The 21,974-nt window shown below is 41.8% G+C and overlaps 1 protein-coding gene across 1 annotated transcript; it reads left to right on the top strand.

Moving 5' to 3' along the window:
* The first annotated feature begins 4,495 nt into the window (after positions 1-4,495).
* LOC149028760 (trans-ocimene synthase, chloroplastic-like) lies at positions 4,496-20,463 on the top strand. Its single transcript, XM_089161436.1, has 7 exons — positions 4,496-4,749; positions 4,851-5,115; positions 5,651-6,035; positions 6,313-6,531; positions 19,417-19,555; positions 19,787-20,050; positions 20,176-20,463. The coding sequence occupies exons 1-7, from the start codon at positions 4,564-4,566 to the stop codon at positions 20,461-20,463; spliced, it is 1,746 nt and encodes a 581-aa protein (XP_089017562.1). The 5' UTR covers positions 4,496-4,563.
* The last annotated feature ends 1,511 nt before the right edge of the window (positions 20,464-21,974 follow it).

Raw genomic sequence — 21,974 nt, 5'->3', positions numbered from 1 at the left:
GGTTAAGTAGTAAAGGATTACTAGCACTTTGTTATGTACTTTGTCTTGTGTTTTAAATGATCTGGGTACCAACGGGGGTTGGTCCAAGTGGTAAGCAGCTTGGTCCGCTTAAGAAAAGTTCTGGTATAGAAACCTTGTGGATGCAAAAAATTCCCGCTGGGAGACTCACCCACCACAGCCAAGTGTGCGACCCGGGTCGAACACCAGATTAATCAGAGCAAAGCCTTGGAAACCGGGATTGGCAAACTAAAAAAAAAAAAAATGATCTGGGTGAATGTGATGAATTGTAATGTACTTTGTTCAGAATATAAGGCTTATGAAATAACCATATAATTACAGCATATCATTCATTATGCATGTTCAATATCAAATTAAATGTCAATATTAAATAGACATAGCTGAATTCCTCACCAGTCAATAGATTTGCAACTTTTTTAAAGCGAATCAAAGATGGCTTAACACGATCCAAATTATCCTAATTGATCAATGGTTAAAGTTAGAATTAACCTAAGAAGTCAAACTTCGAAATTAGAAACACAAACCAAAATAAAAGGGGGTAGGATTGCCTAGGTAGGGTGGCTCGGGGAGACCCCTACCAATCGACCCTCGAGAGTGGGGTCACCTGGGGGATCCTTGTCTAGCGACCCCTGTTGATGCACCGACAACAACCGATATGGTTTTTCGATGGCTTCGAATTTAGGTTCCAAACTATTTCTAAAATGATTGGAGATTTCCAAAAACTCCCAAAAAACAATGTCTAACAATAGCAAGAGATCTAAAACTTAAATCTAAACAATAATCTAATAAAATATAAATTTGATATATCCATGAAGAAAATCGGCGAATAGAGTGATTGTAGAATCACTCTAATCACAAGATAAAAATAGGGTTTAGGTTCCCTATAATTATTGATCTTCCCACGAGTTTTTTCCTCTGACAAAATATCAAAATAGATAACTTAGAATGAAAGAGGAATTAACTAATCTTAGAATTTATAGTTAGAACTTAGATCATTTTCCAAACGATCGCTGCAAAGTTCTCCTCCTCTGAAATGACTTCTTTGACGGCTAGGAGTAAAATAACACGTTGTAGGTTGAAGATAGCATTAAATAGGGGTTCGAAACACAAAATCTCAAAATACCCCTTTCTTACTCGTGGGCTCCAATTAGGGGTTGTCTGGGAAGACCCCTACCCAATTGACCCTACCCCTATAACTTACTCCAAGAGTGAGTTTTGTGGGTAGTTGCCTTGTGGCACTGCTTCAGCACTTAACTCACACATCAGAAGGGTCTTATTTGATCTTGGGGATCTTTCAAAAGTGCCAACGGTGAACTCTTAATCCACTTTCCTCGTCCGTCAATGCTCGAGTTAGTTCTTCTACCGAAACTTAGCAAAACTCTAGGTGCATCATTTTCATCATCCAGTTCCATTGATTTAGGTTCCAATCCAATAGTCTCTATTTGGATGGCCCATAACTATCTTCTACTTGCATTCCGGGTTCTTGGACCTACAATATGAATTTCTATGTTAGGATCATAGGGGATTTCACATCAAGTCTCTTCATGACAATATCTTTGACTTGATTGGTTGCTGATGTGAAATCCCGGACCAAGCCTAACTCAGAAATCTATGTTGTAGGTCTGAAGACCCGAAGTCAAGGTAGAAGACAATTGTGGACCCTCTCTATTGAACCCATTGGCTCTGACCTAGGACCAATGGAGATTGATAGTGAAGATCCCATTATGGAAACCTTATATGATTTTGAGAGAAGATGTAGCCTAAATGATGATGGACTTGGAATATGGACCTTGAGTACAATGTTAACACCTTCGGAAGGTCCTATGAAGTTAGGTAAGAACCTTCCTAATGTTGGTTGAGGACCCAAGTGGTGAATTTGGCTTTTGGGAACCAAATTCAGCAATTTTGACCTAAGGCCTTGTCTTGGTCGATCCCTTTGGTTGACCCAATCGACCAAAGCATGCCTAGGGACAGATTGTCTATTTTGGGGAGTTTTAGGTTTTGAAGCCCTATATATATATATGGACTAAATCACACCACTTTGCATCTTAGCCTTTGGAGAATGTGAGAAGAACTCTAGAGCCTTATTCTTAAACCCAAGGTTGATTCCAAGCATCCAAGAGAAGTTCCTCCATTGATTTTCTTAACAAGGTTAGTATTCGATCATATACTTCATTGTTCTATTATCTCTACTTTTTCTACTATTTGTTTTGATTGTGAGGAAGGTCTTACACTATTGTAATGGCCTAGTCTCAGATCCTCATAGTTTTAGAGTGAATTCCCATTCACTCTACTCTCTCCATAGACAATACGATGTGATTTCGATGTTTTGATTTAGAATGAGATCATTATCTATCATTACTATTGTTATTTGATTCTAATCTATGTTAGATTTACTCCTAGGTTGTTTTCTATGCATGATCTACTGATTTCTTATCGTTATAATGAATCCCCATTCATTCTAATGTTTTCATATAAATCCGCGAATCAAGCCTATTAGGTGATTTATTGGATTTCTATTCCAATGACATTGTTTGATGTTTAGATCATCATAGATAGTCTCTAAATCTCATTTTAGAAATTTTCTATTAATTTTGGAGTGTTCCGATGTCGTTTGAAGAGTTTCCAACAAAAGTTGGAAGTTACTGTTTGTACAAAGTAGTTTTGGTCGATCCAAGTGGCCAAGGCAACCAACCAAAAGTGTCTGTGACAACAACTCTTCTCCGTTTTAACTCTATTTCGTCTCCGATCATTAGAGTTTGTTCCTTATGTTCTATACATGTTTGTTTAGGATTATCTTGGTGAATTTGGACTTGCTCCTTGATCTCTTACTTGGGGACTTACAAAGTTGACTATAAGGTGAATACGTTCACTCACAATTTGCACAAATAAATGCTTTGATATGTTAGGACCTATATGCATGTGTTAGCTATTGTAGTTATACTTTTTCTATATTGTTATACTTATGTAATTACAGTAGGCTATTCATAACATGATTTACATTGTTATTGATTATGAATGATGTGATTGTGAGTTGGACTCTATTGTGCTAATTATGGAATCATGATGTGTTGTGATTGCCTAAGTGTGGGTGTGGATTGAGGACTGCCCTTTTGGCGTTCTATCTTTGGACATCAATGGAGGTGGTATGAGACACTTTCCTATGATGCCCTTTGACGCTTTCCCCAACTACTGTATGACATACCTTGGTATGGTCTAGATGAGTTTGGCTAGGGAAAACCCTATCATATATATTTGACCCTATCGGAAGGGGCATTGAGACCGAGTGATCCGCAGCAATGGGGATTGGTGGATGCTCAAAATCGGTAATCAACCCGTGAGAGGACACAATTACATTGTGGGGGTCATTCATTGGTAAGGTTGCACATAATAAGCCTGGGCTCATGGGCACTCAAGACTGGTAGCCAAACTATGAGAGGACATGAGAGCTTCTCGTTTATTATATGTGGATGATCAATAGGGTTGAGAGTCTGTAGTTTGAGTTGGTTGGAACCATAGGGTACGATGACTCTAGGGAGGGAGTTACCAGAACGGATTGCCTAGGCACGGAAGGGAGGCTATTATACCGCAACGGACTGTCTAGTGCACGGAAGGGAGATATCTGACTCCGAGTGGATGTGACTTAGTAGATGACTTGCATTGGGCTATGTATTACCATGACATGCGCCAGTACTTAGATCATAAAATGTTGGGTTAGTAATATTAGAAAAGTACAGGTGATAAAATAGTAATTAAGTTATAACAAAAGAAAAATCAATAATTCTAGGAAAAGACAAAATCAATAATACACATTTAACCTTAATGGCCTCTTAACATACTTAGAAGTTTGGAAAGAATGTAATTTCATAAAAAATAAAATTTTATAATTTAATAGAAGGGGCAATAGCAATTACCTCTTTTAAATTTCATGAAGAACCAAATAAGCAAGTTTATATTGATAAAAATTCAAGGGTCGAGATCTTCCGTTTCTCAAAAGTGTGAAAATACATTTTTTGAAAATTGACGATCCAAATCAAAATCACGATTGAGATCTGTATCTCAACTGTTCGCGCATTAATTGCACAACATCCAAACAATTTTTCTCTCTCTCGTGTGTGGAATCACCATGTGGACAATGTTTACTTTAACCACTATAATGTGTTTTATGCTCTAAAAGTATGCTTAGAAGATATCCACCCATTGAATTAACTGTCTCCTCTTAATGGTTTTAAGCATGTTTTTAAAGCATGGTAATTGCCAACCATAAAATTAAAGAAGTGCATGGTCTTTCTTATCTCTTTCTCTACCACACGATCGCTTCAAAGAACTGGCGTGTTTTTTAAAACTTCAATTATATAAGTAGACTCGCTTTGCGGTTAGATCCTCAAGACGATCTTGTAAACAATCTGGAAACGAATTAGTTGTCTTCAAGTAATCAATCAAAATGGTCCATTCTGCTATTTCAACTACCTTTCAACCACTCTTGAAACTGGGCTTCATACCTCAACTCTCTTCTTCGTTTTTGGCTACCGACAGAACTATCTCATGGCTGCGAAACAGAGGCAGAAGCAGCAGCAGCAGCAACGTGTATCAACCAACGATCTCCTACACACGCTGCTCACGGTGGTGCGGTCGTCGGCATCACAAGAGTGTCATGAACGCCGATCGGCCCATTATCATCCTACCATTTGGGATCACCAATTCATTCAGACTCTGAAGAATCCTTGCACGGTTGTGAATCTCATCCCTTTTGAATTCCTACACTTCGATCACCTACTATATTTTATTGCTTATATAAAACTCTTATCCCTTGCTTGTCTGGATTAATGCAGAATGAGCTCTCCTATGCTCGCCTAAAGGAGCTCAAGAAAGAGGTGAAGCTGCTTATACAGTCTACCAATCAAGATCCATTGCTTCAGTTGAAACTCATCGATTTGATTCAACGCCTGGGAGTGGCTTACCACTTTGAGCAGATGATCAGAGAGTCCCTTAGTCTTCATCATCTGGGTTATTGGGAGGGCATTGATGATGATGATCTTTACTCTGCTGCCTTAAAGTTTCGACTTCTTCGACAACATGGTTATCAGATCAGTTCAGGTGATCTGCACATATAAAGAAATAAAATTGCATCTTAACTACTAGATCACGAACACGAATATTTATTTATTAATTATTATTATTTTTTGTTGATAATGAAAGATACTTAAATTGTGTGGCATCCATGATCAGTTTTGTTTTATTTAAAATAATAGAAAAGTCTCCAAAATTCATAATAGACTTTTTGTCTATTATGAATTATGATCAGATTTTCATTCCCTTCATTTATGCAAAGGTCTATTTAAAACTTTATAATTAAGATGAAGGTAAAATAGTCAATACACATTCTTCTATAAAAAATCGTACTTTGTTTTTTCTTCTCTTTTCTCATTTGCTCCCTATTATTTTCTAACAATTTTTTATTTTGATATACCAATTTTTTTATTCCATAATTTATTTTTGACTAAATTCACCAAATCATTTTTCATTCTTGACCAATAATGAATTCTTGTATTTATTTCTTTTAAATAGGCATTATAGAGAATGAGAATTGATACCAAAAAGAGCCTAAATGATGACATGTTTTAATTTATAGATGTGTTCAATGAATTCAAGAACAAAAATGCACACTTCAAGAAGTGGTTAAGTGATGAAACTGAGGGACTCTTGTCCTTGTATGAAGCTGCACATCTTGGAGTGAATGGAGAAACTCTACTAGAGAATGCCATGGAGTTCAGTGTCTCAAGTCTCAAGTCATTGTTGATAGAAAAGCCCGAAAGTAATCTCACAGAAAGAGTGAGACAGTCACTAGAAGTTCCATTGCAATGGAGAATGGTGAGATTAGAAGCTAGAAACTTTATAAATGCTTACGAGAAGGATATCAATGTGAAGAAGAGTTGGTTCGTATTGCTTGAGCTAGGAAAGCTAGATTTTAACATTGTGCAGTCAGTACACCAAAAGGAATTACAGGAGCTTTCTAGGTGATTTTTAGTAAAAAGTCTATTTGAATACCATATGTTTAAACTATAATTTGGAAGAATCATCTTGGGACCAGGGTCATATCACTGCCCATATATTTAAATTCAATATAAAAAAATTACCCTCATGGAGATGTGTATAAACTGACTCATATGAACCTCCGATCTTTTATATATATATATATATATATATATATATATATATATATATTCAATGTTATTAGTATACAATAATTTAAATATTTTTACATAAATTTTTTTTAATTTTTTTTTATTGCAGGTGGTGGAGAGAATTGGCATTAGAAAAAGAGCTTTGCTTTGCAAGGGACCGACTGGTGGAGAATTTCATGTGGGCAGTTGGGATAATCTATGAACAGGGATTCTCCAAATGTAGAATAGAGCTCACCAAATTAATCTCAATACTCACAGTAATTGATGACATTTATGATGTATATGGATCACTTGATGAACTTGAACTCTTCACGAATGCGATTGAAAGGTAAAATTTAGAGAGACTTTGATGCGTCCAAAATCTGCTCAGCCCTTGGATCTCCACGTGATGTCCTGCAAAACGAAAGCGTTAGATGTGGCCCGACCACTGGGGTCGGGAGTCCACCTCCGAAGGCTAAGTCAGTTGATGAACTTAATCACAAACGGCTCTGCTAGAAGCACAGAGCTAAGGAATGAAAAACTGGGAAAGGTGATCTAGATAGCAGATCGCTGATAGTTTAGGTCTATCAGTATGTATCTGAACCTGAGTCTCAGATAGTATTCTTTTCGATCGATTGATCCGTCCCTCACCTTGTATGGTAGTGAGGTTTATATAGACTGTACCTTCGAATCTCCTTCGTTGGATGCACTTGAGCCTTCTTCGGGTAGTCGTTGGATCTTATCAGTGAGATCCGTTGAGCGATAGACTTCTACTAGTTTGGGCTAGTAGAGGACTCCTGAGATAACCTTTAGGTTATGCGATGGTTATCCCTTCGATAATGATTATCCACAGCCGTCAGTTTGAGTCTGCCATCATCAGGGTGATTACCCTAATCCATAAGTAAGATTAGGGCACGCTTGCAGCCGAATAAGCTTTCTTCTTCAGCAAGCCATCTTCCGGATCCGGTTCGCTCGGGAGCGATTCGGTTTTCTCCGTCTCGACCGGGGTCTAGGGTCGGACCAAGTATGAACCCGGTCTCATCATAAATTCTCCATATCACGAGCCCCCCAGACCAAGCGTTCGGTCGATCCCGAGGGCTTGGTTTTATCTGGGTTCGTCGTCAGGTGATGATCTCTGCGTGCTTCATTAAATGTCATATCACATTTAATGCGGTGGTCACTTTTCCTCGAGCGTTGTGAGTGTAAGGCCACATATCTCGTTGCAGTTGATCTGTCGTGGCTCACGTCATCCAAGCGACGGTTTCCGAACGCCTATTTCGGATTCGTGAGTTCGAACTTTCAAAACGTCTTTCAATCTTGATCGTTGATTTTGAATCAATCTCGATCGTTCAGATTCCCGAACACTCGTGCGGGAGTTTTAAAAGCGGTTCGTTGTCTTCGTAGGTTTCATTCTTCCTGTCGGAATTTGAACCTTTGTTGTCCGCTTCGCGCCTTCCTGCTCTCAAGCTTCCGTCTCACTTGAATCGGTAAGTTTACTAGTCTTTTTCTTTTTGTAGATTCTTGAAACGAGTAATGGCGGACGATAGGGCTTCTTTAGTACCCCATGTTGGTAATAGCAGTGTGACGCTTTTGCTTCTCCTGCTCCCGAACGATCGGATAGTGATAACAAAACCCTAAGCGTCCTCTGGCGGGAGTTCGCTGAAGTTTCTCGAAAAGGTTTTGAAAGAAAAACCGAAACTTCTCCTGTCCTCCTCGAGTCTGGATCTTCCAAGATTGTCGAGTCTTCTAGGCAGCCTCAAACCTCCGGGTCCAATGGTGGACCTGGCTGCATTCCCTCCATTTACAATGAGGAAACCCTTCTTTCAACTGTCCAAGATTTTGATCTTCCTTCCTCATATCGGGTTAGGGCTCCCCACCCCGATGAGAGGGTTGATTCATCCCTTTCGGGTGAATTTTCTCTGTATATAGATGCGGTGGAAAGCGGGGTTTGCTTTCCCTTTTTTAATCCTTTGTTCTCCATGAGTTTTGAATCATCTGGAACATTTGTCCCGGAATGCTCCTCCCCAATAGCTGGCGTCTCATCGTCGGCTTCTTGGGTTTGTGTTTTGAGCTTGGCATTACGCCATCTCTTTCTCTTTTTGTACATTTTCATGTTCTTTCTATCTCCCATCCTCCCGGATGGGTTTTTTCTGTCCAAACGCAATAAGGCTGAACTTGATTGGAGGGGCAGCATCCTTGTCAAAGGAACTTGCCCTTCTAACCACAAAAGATGGCGCGAACAATACTTTTTTACGTCGAGCGCCTCCATCAGATCTTAACTTCCCAACCACCTGGAGGAGGTTTACTTCTTCGTCCGAGAGTAACCGGGGCCTTCCCTTATCCAGAGAAGACGAGGCGGCCATCAGGAAGATCAAATCCATTCCGTGGTATCAAGAGATACATGGATATGAAGTGGAGTATAACTCCATCCTTCGATCTTGGGGCTTGGCTCATTGTGAGCTTCTAACCATCATCCTTTGATTTGACTGAAGTAATATGTTTTGAATTCGACTCTTGTCCTTCTTCTTTGCGGTGCCTCCCGGAATGAACCGTGAAAGCCTGCGGGTGAAGGCCGCTAGGGCCGTTGTGACAGCCGAGCAACGATCGCCCAGGGTCTTGACCGTAGATCAAGAGGCTTCTCTTCCCTCTCCCGACCCTTCTTACGGGGGTATCGGGAATATCGGGCCTGTAGGCGATGCTTCGGGTAAAGGGAAGAAACCAATGGTGGAGAGGTCTAATGTCTCCTCCTCCGCCCGAACCAAGAGGAGGCATGACACAATTGATGCTCCCTCTAATAAAAAATCCAAAGCTTCGACGGATGGTGAGGAGGTCTTCACCCCCCGGTGGACCACGAAGATGACCGACGGGGTTACTCGGGATCCTGAGAAAGGCTGCGAGAATGGAGCTCCCTCGGTCTTGCTCCTTCGATCGCCGGGAGTTTGAAGCCCTAGATGACACCTCCCTTGTTAGTCAATCTACAAGGTACCGGTCTTCTTGCTTACTTATGTTTTCATAATTTCTTATGACTTCTTCGATATCTTCCGCCTTCCCGGGAATCTTTGTGTTGAGCTTTTATCAACACATGGAAGCATTGAGCCGGGTTGGTCGCACCAGACTCCTTGCTTTGCAAACTTGTGAAGAGAAATTGGCCAAGGCCAATTCAGAAATAGACCAGCTGACTGCAGCTACCGTGGAGCTGCAGAAAAAGCATAAGGAAGAAGTGATCTCCCTCAAGGAAGCCCTCGAGACTTCGAAAATTCGTGTCACAGCTGCCAAGCGCGAGGCCAGGAAGCAAAAGGCAGCTGCCACGTTGTTTGGTGACAACCTTGAAATCAAAAGTAGGGAGCTCGAAGAATATCTGAAGTTGGCGATCCCTAGCAAGCCTGAGCATATAAAGCCAGAACTTCGGAAGGAGTGCATTCGGAAATACCTGAACAGCGTACCTTTCTCCGAGTTGCTAGGTCTCTACAACATTCAAGCTTATCGCATGGGGCAGAACGACGTTTGGGAGCAAATCCTTGGATCGATCCCTGACTTCCACACTGCTCCTTTTCGTGAGGTATGCCACCAAGAGGTCTTCGGGAAAGTTGGTATGGATCTCCCGGACTGGGCCCAGGAAGAAGATGATCCTTTTCCAGCTGACCCTCAATATGAGGCATACCTGAATGACGAGCCGGCACTTCCAGAGGAGAAATCACAAGCTGAGTCTCAAGTTGTTGTTGTAGAGGATTCAGCCGATGCCACTCTTGAGGAAGGCTCTTCTCATGGTCCTGAGAAAAGTCCTCCCGACCAGGGTCCCTCGGCCAACAAAGAAGAAAAGGCTTAGGGAGTTGTCCTTTTGTAAAGATTTACCCTCAATTTAATGAATAGACATTTCTTTTTTCATGTTGGCCTCTAAATTTCCCCGTCTCCTGCCGAAATCTTGCCTTGAATATCAAAGTATTAATGATAAAACTTATCACTTAACTTTTCATTCCTCGCCGAATAATAATCTTGTAGAAATATTGTGAAGATGCGTTTCGGGAAGATGCATTAATGTTCCCCACTACTTCATTTATTGCAAAGTCCGCACGTTTCCCTTCTGCGAAGTTCAAACGTTTTCCTGCTTTTGTATACCATTCCACTGTTTCCAATGCATCGGAAATACATCCGTTATTTTAATGGCAGTGCGACGATTGGAGGTATCTCTGCATCAGGTGCTTGCTTCCACATGTTTCCATGTGGCATCCCTTCGACCATTGATCTTGTTTTTTGCAGATTTCGAAGCGTCATTTCGATCTAGGTCGTCGGTTGTCCTTAGCCTTCAACCGTCGTCTTATACACGAGGCTATTTAAAGCCTTCGTGGGTACTCTCCATCTATCACGACTTACGCAAGTTAGATTTGCTAAAGTGCCAAAGCGACCTTTCGTCCTTCGGCACGCTTCCGTATTCCTCGTACTCCAACAACAGCTCTATCAACTTCTGAACAAGTGAGTTTTTTGATTACTCATCTCTTTCCCCACTTCCCCCCTGAGTAAACTGCACAGTAGTGAGACTTGGGGTTTAGTTTGTTGGTTTGTCAGAAGCTTTAGAAAACTAGGGTTTCCCATTTGTTCTTTGTCGTTTATTTCTGTCCGATACGGCTGGTTTTTTTGTTGTTTTGCGTAGTGGCTCCCAAGATCAACCCGAACTTTATCAGAGCAAAATCTTGCAAGAAAATCGTTCCGTCGGTGGTGGTTGGGGCCAGTGCGGTGGTTTCAGCTAGTGAATCCTCCAAGCGTAAGGCGGCTGGCGGTGAATCTTCAAGTCGATTCCCGCAGTTTCTATTGATGCCATCCTGCGCCTCCTTTGCCCGAAGTGATCGCTCGTCTTTCCCGGGAAGATCTTGATCACTCCGTTGCCGATGGTGCTGCCGGGCGCTCCTGGCTGGGTGAGCTTTGTTGGTGTACCCCCGAAGGAGACTCTTCGGGCATCCGAGGCAACTATGTTGGCGTCTAATGAAGGTGTGGTCCCAGCAAGTGCTGCTCCGATTTCTAACTCTAGTGCTTGTTTGGCATCCTCGTCCTCTCCTTCTGAGTTGGAGGATTTTGCCACTAGGAAGCGCCGTTGGGTGACAAGTGATGAAGCTCATCCTTCTCTTGGTGTAGTTCATCCTTCTCATCCTTCGCTTGAATTAGTGTCAAACGAGTTTGACGAGAGCGTTGGAATGGTGTCTTGCTGCTCGAATGACTTACGAGAGCGCGAGTTCTTTCCAAACTTCCGGATGAAGTCTTTACGAAGTCACTTTGGTGATGTAAGTCTTTCTTCATTATCCTCGATTTTGAAAAATTACTTTTTCTGCTCCTCGCTAACTAGGAAGTTGTTTGCGGGAGTCTTCTTTGTAACTTCCACAACCAAGTGGAAGTAGTTACTAGACTCGATAGGTTGAGCAATGAAGTTTCTAGGCTTCGGGAAATCTGCTGAAGATAAAGATGTTGAGATTGCTCGCCTTCGGAATCTAGCTGGGGAGGTGGCGGGGAGAAAAAAATTCGATGATTGGTCGTCTTCGGTCGGACTTGGATGATGCCGGGGAGAAGATCCGGCGGCTGGAGCGAACAGTTGGAAAGTCGGGAGCCAAAGGATCTGAAACGTTACTTGAAAGGCAAGCTGTCGTTCCTTTGCCGAATCCCTTCCAACTGATGTTCGCAGAGCCTGCGTCTTCAAGTATTTACACGGTAAGCCCTTTGTTGATATGCTTGAATGCTTATAACTTGCGGGCGTACCGGGATGGTGAGAACGAAGTATGTGAATCAATATTAAGGTAGGATCCTCATTTTGATACGACTCCCTACGGTCTTGTTTGCCATCCTGAAGTATTTACCGACACGGGTATTCCTCCTCCCGATTGGACCAAGGATAAGATTGATCCTCCACCTTCCGATCCAGATATTATGCAATATCTGGAAGATTCTCTGTTTATTCTCCGCTAGAAGAAGTCAATTATGACGAGCTTGTCTTGAATGCGAGTTTGGTCGAGGACCATTCTTCTCCTGGACAAAGTTGGACAAAGAGTATGAAATTGCGGAGGCTTTTATGCATACCGAAATATTTTTGTAATCCTCATTTCTTCTCTTCTTTTCCTTGAATCCCCACCAATGGTTGACTCATATGTTTGTTCTAACAAAGTCGCGTCGATCTTGTATAACTTGTTAATGATCACCTATAATGACTTTCTTCTTTGATCGAAGATTGTATCCAGCTCTTGTAATTGTTTTGATCTTGGCCTCTTTGGATCTTTTGAAGAAATAAGAAATTACTTTATCTTGAACTTTGCTAGCCACTTGAATCGCCGTTGTATTAGGTCGTTGTATTAGGTCTTAGTTAGTGAAACAATGCCTTTACTTAAGGATTTCCGGAGAAATACAATAAGTCCGAGAAGGAACTCACTCGGGTTTAAAACCGATGCCTTTACTTAAGGATTTCCGGAGAAATACAATAAGTCTGAGAAGGAACTCACTCGGGTTTTAAACCGATGCCTTTACTTGAGGATAATTCAAAAATTCAATAAGTCTCGAAGGAACTCACTCGGGTTTCAAACCGACGCCTTGCAAAAGGAACTCACTCGGATTTTCATCCAATGCCCCGACTTAAGAAAGTTCGAAAAATTTCCATAAGTGTTGAATGACCCATACGAATTTTCGTCCGATGCCTTATAGTTGGATCTTGTTCTTGAATGTGGTGTATGATGCCCCCCAATCAAAAGATAGTTTGTTGAAAGCCAAAAATTGCATTGATTGAGTTGAAAATGATTACATCGCGAACAAAATTGAAATCATCCTCAAGGATAAAACTTTTTGAGATGCCTAGCATTCCATGAACGATCCAACTCTTTCTGGGAATCGATGTTCTTCAGCTTGTAAGCTCCTGAACCGACCGGTTTCACAACCATATAAGGTCCTTCCCAGGAAGGGTCCAATTTTCTTTGGTGACGCGGGTCGGAAGCTAGGGTGTTTCTCAACACCAGATCTCCGGCTAAGTACCGACGATTCTTAACTCGAGTATTGTAATGAGACGCTATCCTTCTTTGATAATGTTGAGTTCGTGCTATTGCCTTTGCCCGAACTTCGTCCAACAAATCAAGACTATCAAGCAATCCTTGTTCATTTGCTTTTTCCTCGAACTCACAATCCCGTAATGTCCCCACCATTATCTCCACTGGTGCCAATGCTTCGGATCCATATGCCAACCTGAATGGAGTTTCTCCTGTAGGTGTTCGAACCGTAGTTCTATAAGCCCACAGTACATTATGTAGTTCTTCGACCCAAGAAGCTTTGTCAGCTTTGAGTCTTCTCTTTATTCCTTCCAGTAGCGTTCGGTTAGTAACCTCTACCTGGCCATTGCTTTGGGGGTATGCCACTGAGGACATACGATGCTCGATCATATATGTTCCACAGAATTGCTCAAATTGTGGACAGTCGAACTGAGTACCATGGTCAGTGACAATAATCTTTGGAATCCCAAAGCTATATATGATTGATTCAAGCACAAATTTCTCCACTTTTTTCTTAGTAATTGTCGCCGGTGGTGCAGCTTCTACCCATTTTGTGAAGTAATCAATTGCTACTATCGGATATTCCCGTCCCTTTGATGCCTTGGTGAATTTGCCCATGATATCAATTCCCCACATTGCAAAGGGAATGGGATTTAGAATTGAAGTCATAGTTTCCGCCGGGCGCTTCGATATTGTAGCATGAATTTGACAGTTACCACATCGACGAACGTAGTCCATAGCAGCCTCTTGGATCTTAGGCTAATATAACCCAAGTCTTAGAATTTTGTGGGCCAGGGCTCGGCCACCCATGTGAGCTCCACAAATTCCTTCATGAACTTCAGCCAAAGCTGATTTTGCTCCTTCGGGGCCTATACATCTCATAAGGGGTCCAACATAAGATCTTTTGTATAGTCTCCCATTCTGAATGACAAATCTAGCTGATCGAATCTTGATCAACCTTGCCTCTCTTTGGATCCTCGAGTAATTTGTCATCCCTTAGATACTCGATTATTGGATCCATCCAGCAACGTTCTGCTTCAATATAAGAAATTTCTTTCTCATGATAACTTGGAAAAGTTATCTCTTCAATGTAGACCGAAGGGTCTAGATTCTTTTCCTTGGCATTGGCTAGTCGGGATAGCTCATCGCCTTTGAATTTTCATTCCTCGAAATCGAGATATCTTCATATTCCGAAATTGGTTTTGAAATGCCTGCACTATCTCCCGATATTTTTGCAAGCGTGGTTCTTTAATGCCATACTCCCCCTGGACTTGGTTGACTATAAGCTGAGAGTCACTATAAATAGTAACATTTGCAATAGCTAATGCTTTTGACAACCGAAGTCCTGCTATCAGGGCCTCATATTCTGCTTCGTTATTACTTGCATCAAATGCGAATCTCAAAGCATATCGAATAATAAATCCTATTGGACTTTTTAATAGAATTCCAGCGCCTGCTCCATCTTTATTACTCGAACCATCCACATATACCTCCCAAGTGGTTGGTATAATGGGATCCTCAACGGTGGGCTCCTCTGGTGCGGTAGTTTCTACTACAAAGTCGGCTAATGCACGAGCCTTGATTGCGGTTTACGGGCTTAAAGCTCACTTGGAACTCATTGAGCTCAACCTACCGGGACACCATCCTTCCGGACAAATCAGGTTTGTTAAGAACTTTACTAAGAGGAAAAGTTGTAAATACCTCAATTGGATGAGCACTGAAAATATGGCCTTAGCTTCCTGGCGGCCATCATGAGAGCTAGAGCCTGCTTCTCAATCTGCGAATATCTGGTCTCCGCATCTAGAAACACGTGGCTTACATAGTAAATCGGCCACTATTTTTTTTTCTTTCTCCCGAACAAGTCTTGCACCGACCGCCGAAAGGGACGTCGCTAGATATAGCTGTAATATTTCCCCCTTCTCTGGTTTGGACAGGATCGGTGGTTGTCCAAGTGCTTCTTTTAATTCCTCGAAAGCTTTCCGGCACTCTTGATCCACTTTGCTTCCTTACTGCCCTTCAGGTCTTTAAGTGCCTTGAAGAAAGGCAAACATTTTCTCTAGACTTGGAGATAAATCGATTTAAAGCGACAACTCTCCCTGTCAAACATTGTACATCCCGAACGGTTTTGGGAGCCTCCATATCAATCGAGCTTGTATTTTGGCGGGATTAGCCTCAATTCCCCTCGGTGATACCATGAAACCCAAAAATTTGCCCGAGGAGACTCCAAAGGCACATTTTTCTGGGTTTAGCTTCATTTGATGTTTCCGTAGATCTTGAGAAAACCTCGGTCAAATCTGCAATATGATTTGCTTTTGTAAAGCTTTTCACTAGCATGTCGTCAACATAAGCTTCAACATTCTTTCCTATCAGCTCTTTGAAAATCTTGTTGACGGCCCTCTGATATGTTGCTCCTGCATTCTTCAGGCCAAAAGGCATGACCTTGTAATAATAGCTCTCACGATCAGTCATGAAAGCCGTATACTTCTCATCCTCCTTATACATAAGGATCTGATTATACCACGAGTAGGCATCCATGAAACTTAAAGTTTCATATCCTGTGATCGCATCTATCAAGAGGTCAATCCGAAGCAACGGGTAGCAATCTTTTGGGCAAGCTTTGTTTAGATCTGTGTAGTCTGTACACATCCTCCACTTCCCATTCGCCTTTTTCACCATCACCACGTTGGCCAACCAAGTTGGGCACTCGATTGGTTCTATGAAACCAGAATTCTTAAGTTTTTCAACTTCGCTTCGAACGGCTTCATACTTTTCAATAGAGAAATTTCTTCTTTTACGTATCCTTGGTTTCGCCTTAGGGTCTATCCGAGTTTGTGCTCTGCAATGGCCCGATCGATCCCGAGCATGTCCTCAGTGAGACCATGCGAATACATCCTTATTCTGTTGGAGAAATAACTTCAACTCATCTTTAAACTCTTCCAGCTGTTCAGACCCGATATAAGTAATCTTTTTCTCGTCTTCGGTACACAGCTGGATTTGCTCCAGTTTCTCCACTAGTTCGGGCCTTTGCATCTCTGTCTCTTCCCGATCATCTCGAACTTCTATGGGGAGGGCGCGATAACCTTCCTCGGACCCTCCTTGTCTTTTAAATAGGCAACATAACACTGCCAAGAGATCTTCGAGTCGGAGGAGACTTGACCAATTCCCATATCGATCGGGAATTTTATCTTCAGGTGTTTTGTTGAAACAATAGCACCTATCTTGGATAAAGATGGTCGCCCGAGAATCATATTATAGGCTGGTAGTTCTCGAACCACCAAAAAATTTATTCGGACAGTTGTTTCCTTAGGAAAACTTCCAATAGACAAATCCAACTGAACCGATCCTTCCGCTCTGCCAGATGACCCTGCAAAGCCATATAGGTGTGTAGATGAAGGTTTCATCAAGTCCTGATCCACCTTCAATTTTTGATACACTTCGTAGGAAATTAGGTCACTGCGGAGACCTGTATCAATCAAAACTCTATGCACTTCACGCCGTGCAATCTCTACCTTGATGACTATAGCATCATCATGAGGTAAACAAACGTCTCTTTCGTCTTCCTCGCTAAAGGTGATAGAATCTTCACCATTCAGCTTCTTCCGCTTCTGCACCTCTCCGGCTCCAACAAATTTGGATTTTGTTTTCAGACTCCGGAATGATTCGGGCTCTGGTCCCCCGAAGATGGTAAGGATCGGTGACCGAGTAGCAGCTTCAATCACCTCCTTGCCTTTCTTAGACTTCGGGGCCTCCCTCGATCGTTCTGAACTAACCGAGCGATCCCTCTTTGGAGCAGCCGCACGTGGCCCACGTGGCTCCTCCCTTCTCCTGCTAACAAAACTGGACAGATGTCCCTGAGATATCAATCTCTCAATATCTGCCTTTAGATGACGACAGTCATTAGTATAATGACCATAGTCCTTGTGGAATCGGCAATACTTTTCCCGATCCTGCTGCTCTCCGGGTACCAAAAGAATGTTAGGCGGCCACTTTAAAATATTTTTTCTTTTGAGGATATTCAAAATATCAGCCCGAGGAGCATTCAATGGAGTGTACTCACTTTTACCGGGGGATCTTTGGCGCCAAGGCTGAGATTTTCCAACCCGATCGCGAACATTTTTCTTTGGCTTCCGCTTTCCTTTCGGGAGCCTTTTGTTCCTTATTGGAGACTTTATTATCTCCTTGGCGCGCATCTAAAATCTCCATGACTTCAGCCCGCTTCGGCATCTCTGTACCAACTCAGCATAAGTCGCAGGTATATCCTGAAGTAATAACTCCAGGAGTTTCCGATTAGTGAGTCCTGTGAATAGAGCGGTTCTGGCTACTTGTTCATCCAAGTTTTCTATCTCCATCGTCACTTTGTTGAATCTTTTCAGAAACTCTCTGATCGATTCGCTCTTTCCTTGTTTGACAGTAAACAAGGTTTCTTCCGTTTTCTTGACCTGTATCCCACCTGGAATCGCCCTATGAATTGGCGCGCCAATTCGTCAAAGTTTACAATCCTTCCGAGAGGGGAGGTTCGAAAACCACTTTTGTCTTTGCTCCAGTTAGAGATGAACCAAAAACCCCGCATAAAATTTCATCGAATTACACGAAACGCCATGGTCTGTTTGTAATAGCCGATGTGAGCTGTTGGATCTCCGGAGCCATCGAATGTTGAGAAGGTAGGCAAACGGAAGTTATGGGGAAACCGATATCCCGCAATTGGCTCAGCAAAAGGGGTCTTCCGAATGACTGAGTAAATATCCTCAGTTATTCTTCCCTTAGCCAACTGCCCTAATTTCTCATTGATGTTGGCCAATTCTCGACCAATCTGGGTCGGGTGATCTTCAGCAATATGATCACGACCTCGATTAACACGATCATCCCATGCTACTCGATCATCACGAACAGCCCGTCCTTCACGAGCATTCCTCTCGTCACGAACTGCTCGATCATCACGAACGGTTCTTCTGACAGTGGGTGAGTGAGTTCTTACCCCTGTATCCAACCTTGTGTTTGAATCAGTTGTACTCTCTTGCGGTCTGTCGAACCGATCGCCTCGCCTCGATTGATCATCGATCCTCCGAAGTCCTCGGTCTCCTTCATGGAAATTCTTATCAACATTCCGGTCTTCCTCCAGTCTCTGGTCACGTGGCAATGCACGTCTCCCTGAATCGCGCTGATCAGGCTCTTGTGGTAAAACCACTCGTCTGGTGAGAATGCGGAGTGCTTGGCTCACCTCCAAGAGTTGAATCTTTACCTGATCCAATTGATCTTGGATTGTATCAGGAGGAGGATTACGTCCTCCCTGGCCATCATCCACCTCGATAGGATTTTGGCTTTCCTGAGGAATATCTGGATTATTCACTCCAGGTATCTGAACACCTGAATTGCGTTGTGCAGCGGCTGCTGTGGCTGCTGATCTAGTCACCATGGCTTTTCAAGTCTTTCCCATAGACGGCGCCAATTGATGCGTCCAAAATCTGCTCAGCCCTTGGATCTCCACGTGATGTCTTGCAAAACGAAAGCGTTAGATGTGGCCCGACCGCTGGGGTCGGGAGTACACCTCCGAAGGCTAAGTCAGTTGATGAACTTAATCACAAACGGCTCTGCTAGAAGCACAGAGCTAAGGAATGAAGAAGCGGGAAAGGTGATCTAGATAGCAGATCGCTGATAGTTTAGGTCTATCAGTATGTATCTGAACCTGAGTCTCAGATAGTATTCTTTTCGATCGATTGATCCGTCCCTCACCTTGTATGGTAGTGAGGTTTATATAGAGTGTACCTTCGAATCTCCTTCGTTGGATGCACTTGAGCCTTCTTCGGGTAGTCGTTGGATCTTATAAGTGAGATCCGTTGAGCGATAGACTTCTACTAGTTTGGGCTAGTAGAAGACTCCTGAGATAACCTTTAGGTTATGCGATGGTTATCCCTTCGATAATGATTATCCGCAGCCGTCAGTTTGAGTCTGCCATCATCAGGGTGATTACCCTAATCCATAAGTAAGATTAGGGCACGCTTGCAGCCGAATAAGCTTTCTTCTTCAGCAAGCCATCTTCCGGATCCGGTTCGCTCGGGAGCGATTCGGTTTTCTCCGTCTCGACCGGGGTCGAGGGTCGGACCAGGTATGAACCCGGTCTGATCATAAACTCTCCATATCATACTTAATTGTAAGGAACATTTACATTCTAATTAATATTTAATTGCTTAATTATCTGGTTTAAAATCAATTTGAGATGTTGCCAGGTGGGATATCAAAAACACAGAAGATCTTCCCAACTACATGAAGTTATGCTACTCAACACTCCTAAATTTTGGAAATGAAATTGTTTATGATGCACAAAAGGATCTTGGCTTGAATATCTTACCCTACATAACGAAAGAGGTTATTTCCTTTCCCCTTCTATTCATCCTCGTTTAATAATTTTGCTTCAATGCTGTGCAATTAATGCGCAACACTGAGCTGCCTACAGTCTAGATCTAAAGTGGTGGTCGAGATTTGATCTTACCCTACATAACAAAGGGAGTTTATTACTTTACAAGAAAATTTAATTGATCTATATTTTTTGGCAAAAACAAAGAGAGCTTTAATGAATTTCATGGTCATATTTTGTAGTGGGCGAGACTTTGCAGAGCATACTTGGTGGAAGCAAGATGGTTTTATAAGGGGTACACACCAGGATTGGAAGAATACTTGGGTAATGCATGGATAACAGTGGGTGGTCCTGTAGCCATGGTCCATGCCTGTATTTTGCAACTGGAATGCTGCAGCATCCCACCAGCTGATGAGACTCTTGATTGCCTCATCCATGGCTCCAGTGATTTATTTTATTGGGCTTCTATCATAACTCGACTCACTGATGACCTTGGAACTTCCCAGGTATGTTTTTATATGCGTGTATATATTACTTTCGATTCACTTGATAATGCTATGAATAGATTGTTCCTTAATCTCCAACATTTTATTAAAGTTGAATTGCTTTTATATGTGGCTGGAAAATGAAGGCTGAGATGGAAAGGGGCGATGTGTCCAAATCCATACAGTGTTACATGAAGGAGAAAGGTGTTTCAGAGGGAGAAGCAAGACAACACATAGAAGGCTTGGTTAGGGATTCATGGAAAAAGCTTAACGAGTGTGCCCAAAGCTGTGGACTGCCTAGATGGGTTGTGGACATGGCCTTGAATATGGCTCGAACTTCCCAGTGCATCTTTCAACATGGTGATGGGATTGGTACTTCTGGTGGAGTTACCAAAAATCGAGTGCTTTCGTTGTTCATTGAGCCCCTTTTTTGATTCCCGTGAATAAAAGATCTGTGAAATGTTTCAGTCATCTGATCAAAGATATGGTAAGAGTTGATACGTGTAATTATGAGCAAATTATGTACATACCCTTGAGTTGTAAGTTATTGTGTTTATATTCTGTGGAATTTATTCTATTACATATTTTACATCTCTTATCTTTCAAAGTATATATCAAATGCACTCATACTATTACACCTATAAACGGATTTGATTCGATTCGGATATACCACCACTAGTATTTGAATCCAATAAGTAAAATGCAATCTGAATACGATCTAATATACGAAAGAAATTTATAGAAGGTATCCGAATCGAATCCTGAATATTGTCGAATATCTAGTAATTTTTCAATCCAATAAATTATTGATTGCTGATTATCATTTCTCGCTTCCGATTTCAAATTTCCAGTTTCCCAATCTTATTGTTAACTCTTTTTAGAAGGAAAAAAAAAGGTCAATCTAATGGTTTTTCCATAGTTTTGTCAGTTGGCTATAGAAAATTCTGATAGGGTTTAGGGTGAGTTCAACCTATTAATTAGGGTTAAGCGGTTTAACTTTAGTGAGGTTTAAAATATCACTTGAGATATCATTTCAAACTAAATATACTATTATTTTTTAAAAAGAAAAAATACTTTATTCTAATCGGATAAAATTTTAACTGATATTATCCGATCCAATAAGCAGTCATCTGAATTAGAATCTGGTTGCTTATCGGATGGATACCAATATTATCCGATGTGATAAGCAATCACCATTTAATGCGCAACAATGAAGTTGAACTCTATAGATGTAGGGGTCGAGCTTCAGTGTTGCACATTAAATGTGAAATGCTGAACTACTTATGGTTTGGATTCAAGGTGGCATGGTGGTTGAGATTGAGCTTTTATGGTGGAGATTCGATCTCGACCATAACTTTAGATCCACTACATCCGCAGTTTAGTGTTGCATAGTACTGAAGCCAAACGTTGGATGTAGATGAACTCCTTTCCCTTGGTGTTTGAAGTCGGTGGCTTTGAGTTGCTGTTGAAAACTCCTCTGTATTTATATTGTTAGTCATATGGCAATAGCGTGCCATTAACATTCTCAGTCAGGTTTTGGTTGGATAGGAAATTTAAAGACTCAAATCAAGTAGAGCAGGCTAAGGATTTGAAGTGATAAATGCACTTGGTTTGACGGATTATTTTAGGAGTTTTCAGCTGTTACGTCTCCAGTATGGAATTCTAGTGGGGAAAAACCTTTTTTGCTCCGGTTGACTTCACCAACCCGCCTCTTCCCCTGTTTCAACAAAAGCTTCATCATCGCCTATCTTATCCAATCTTCCTATGCTTAAACCTTGGACTTCCTTTAATTCGTCTTTCCCACCCTTTAACCTTTGAATTGTTGAAAACTTGAGCTTCGCTTTATTTGCGGTTCGATTGAAGCTAAGCTTTTGATTCATCTGTGTGCTACTATGTTTTGAGATGAGCATGGTTGTGAGAAGAAAAGTAAAAGCTTCATTTCTTT

This window comes from Hakea prostrata, chromosome 1 (genome assembly GCF_041222555.1).
Source record: "Hakea prostrata isolate BN-2017 chromosome 1, UWA_Hpros_2, whole genome shotgun sequence".
Lineage (NCBI taxonomy): Eukaryota > Viridiplantae > Streptophyta > Magnoliopsida > Proteales > Proteaceae > Hakea > Hakea prostrata.
The sequence above is the reverse complement of the archived record's forward strand: the minus strand, read 5'-3'. Positions and strand labels throughout refer to the sequence as shown.